This window comes from Portunus trituberculatus, chromosome 31 (assembly GCF_017591435.1).
Source record: "Portunus trituberculatus isolate SZX2019 chromosome 31, ASM1759143v1, whole genome shotgun sequence".
Taxonomy (NCBI): Eukaryota; Metazoa; Arthropoda; class Malacostraca; order Decapoda; family Portunidae; genus Portunus; species Portunus trituberculatus.
The window spans coordinates 16,528,197-16,531,277 of record NC_059285.1 but is presented as its reverse complement, the minus strand read 5'-3'; the positions used below and the strand labels follow the sequence as shown (position 1 = coordinate 16,531,277).

The following is a 3,081-nucleotide window of genomic DNA, read 5'->3' as shown; positions in this document are numbered from 1 at the left end:
CCTCCTCCTCCTCCTCCTCCTCCTCCTCCTCCTCCTCCTCCTCCTCCTCCTCCTCCTCCTCCTCCTTCTCCTCCCCAATCCCCAATCCCCAATAATATTTACAAATGTCTTTCGCTTACAATTTTTCTTCTTATTTTTTTTTTCTCTTTATTTATCATGTGTTTGGATAATTTTCTTAACCACTTTCCCACTTTCCGGCTCCTCCTCCATCATTTCCACCCAAAGAATCTCCTCTATCTTTCACTTACATTTTTCTTTTCTGATCACTTTTCTCTGTCTATTATTTGTGGACCATTTACTTAATTATTTTCTATCTCTCACTCCTCTTCCTCCATCATCATCTAAATAATCTTCCTTAGTCTTTTACCTCATTTTCTTTTCTGGTCACATCTCTCTCTCTTTCTTTATCATATCTGTAGGTGATTTTTGTCTCTCCCCACTCCTCCTCCTCCTCCACCATATGATTTTTGTCTCTTCCACTCTTCTTCCTCCACCGTATGATTTTTGTCTCTCCTCACCCATCTTCCTCCACCATCACTTGACTCCATCTCTTCTCCCCCCCAGATCAAGGCAGCAACAATCAAGAGGTACTCCCCGCTTAGTGCCTCATTCAGCAGGGGGGAGCGCACACCCTTGCTTATGTCCTCCTCTTACAGCCAGCAGATCACACCTCCTCCCTCTGCACCGCCCCTGTCCCAGTACGAGGAGCATGGCTTGTGGCGGGACAGAGGCAAATGAACGCTAGGCAGCCCCAGGGAGGTGTGTCAAGTAGCTTTAGTCTTACATCCCCTCTGCTCTTCCTTGCTCAGTGTTACAAAGTGTTCTGCTGATCTTGATGTTACAGCTTTTATTTATTTATTATTTTTTTATTAATTTATTTTTTCAAGAGGTGGCAAGATAGTGACAGATTAATGGTGGAGCACTGGGTAGACAAAGAAGCTAATGATTTTGAAGTTTTAGTGTTTTTTTTAATCAGTTATCTTGCTCTGTGCTCTTTTTTTTTTAGTCAAGCGGTGGCAAGACAGTAACAGGTTAATGGTGGACTGCTAGGCTGACTAGTAACCTAAGGATTTTGACATTTTATAAGCATTCTCTTTTATTATTGTTATTTTTCTGTTTTCTTGCTTTGTGCTCTTAGATTTTGCAAGTCAAGAGGTTAGATAGTTAGATGATAATGGCGGAGCACTTAGGCAAACAAATAACTTCATGATTTTGACATTTTTTGTGGATTTTCATAAGTTTTTCTTTCTTAGTGGTTTTAGATTTTTTGAGTCAAGAGGTGGATAGAAAGAGTGTCAGGTAAATGAAGCACTAGGCAGACCCATGAGAGTGTATCAGCTAGGCAGACCCATGGGAGTATATCAACTAGACAGACCCATGAGAGTGTATCAACTAGACAGACCCATGAGAGTGTATCAGCTAGACAGACCCATAGGAGTGTGTCAGGTGTCCAGTCTCCTATCCTCTGCCACGCCCCCTTTACTCTTCCTTTGCTCAGTGTTACCATGCAAGTGTCCAGATCATTTTTGCGACTTCATGGAGAGATTTTTTTTTTTTTTTATTCCATTTTATTTTATCATTTTTGTGAGCTAATGGAATGGTCTTTTTATTTTATCTATTTATTTATTTTTATCTTTCTTTTATTTACTTATTTATCTTTTTTTCTTTTCATTTCAAGTGTCCTCTAAATTTTTTGGGAGCCTATGAAAGGTATTTTTTTATTATTTTTTTGTCTTTTGCTTTCCTCTGACGTTTGGAAGTGAAATGAGGTGTTTTTATGAGTGTTTTCTTGTTTGATGCTCTGAATACATGAGGCAACATAGTGACAGTGAAGGTTTCTGTCTCTGCTTTGTGTGTGCCGTGTCCTTTACTGTGTGTTGGGGTTCCTTTGAATTTGTAGTCATAAATCTCTCTCTCTCTCTCTCTCTCTCTCTCTCTCTCTCTCTCTCTCTCTCTCTCTCTCTCTCTCTCTCTCTCTCTCTCTCTCTCTCTCTCTCTCTCTCTCATGTATTTATCTTCGTTGTTTTTTTGTTTTTTGTTTTTTTGTTATGTATGAGTTTTATTTGATTTTTAGTCTTTGTTTGCAGTTGTTTTGTTCCTTTTTTGCATTTAGCTTGTGGCATTACCTGGACACACACACACACACACACACACACACACACACACACACACACACACACACACACACACACACACACACACACACACACACACACACACACACACACACATCTTGACATTGTTACCATTTCATAAGTTTTAAATATATTTTGCCTTTAAACTTTTATGTATACCAAATTCATATATTGAAGGAGGATCAACAGAACTCAGGGCAGGAATTAGAGTATAATCTTGTCTTCCATGAAACATATTGTGCTGTTTGCTGTTAGATAATGCAGGAAGGAAAAGTTTTTGTGATTCTGTGATAGCGAAAAGAAAAAAGAGGGAACAAGAGAGAGAGAAAGATATCAGGTGGTGTCTTCATGTGTTTTTGTTATTGAGAGTAAACAAAAGAGAAATTATTTGGTGCTTTAGTGAAGGACTGAACACTGACAGACACATAGGTAAGGGCAGCTCTGGAAACACAAAAAAACACACTGACATAACTATTGGCCTAACTCTGGTGAATTACTGACATTCACATCATAAAGAGGAGAGTTACTCAGTACTGGGACATATTTTTACCTTGATTTTAAGATGTAATTAGACCATTTTATTTACATTAGCAAGGGTCTATGGAGGTCCAAAGATTAATGGCCATAATCTTTAAATCCCCCCACGTGAGTTTCTGAAGCTGTATAAGATCACTAAATAATAAACAGAATGAATATGGACACACATCATGGTGTTAAAGGAGTTAAAGAGAAAATAGAGTCTGTATTTATGCATAGGGATGGTCAGTGGCTTTAGTGTATATGTATTGTATTACACAGGTATTGCCACTTGTTGGTATGCTGGCCTTGTGCAGCTTCCCTTGTTCTGTTTTATTCTGTCTCAGTTTCTGCAGTATACATACATACTTACATATGTGAAATATTACTGTACTTGATTGCTCTTTGTAGCTTCCATGCCAGTCATTAT

At 38.6% G+C, this 3,081-nt stretch overlaps 1 protein-coding gene across 2 annotated transcripts in view; it reads left to right on the top strand.

Moving 5' to 3' along the window:
* LOC123511412 (G-protein coupled receptor 143-like) overlaps positions 1 to 1,977 on the top strand; it is a 23,489-nt gene extending 21,512 nt beyond the window's left edge. For both annotated transcript variants that reach the window (XM_045267276.1, XM_045267275.1), the window contains exon 9: positions 565 to 1,977. In XM_045267276.1, the coding sequence (XP_045123211.1) occupies positions 565 to 738 (174 nt within the window). In that variant the 3' untranslated portion in view covers positions 739 to 1,977. The remainder of the gene's footprint in view (positions 1 to 564) is intronic.
* The last annotated feature ends 1,104 nt before the right edge of the window (positions 1,978 to 3,081 follow it).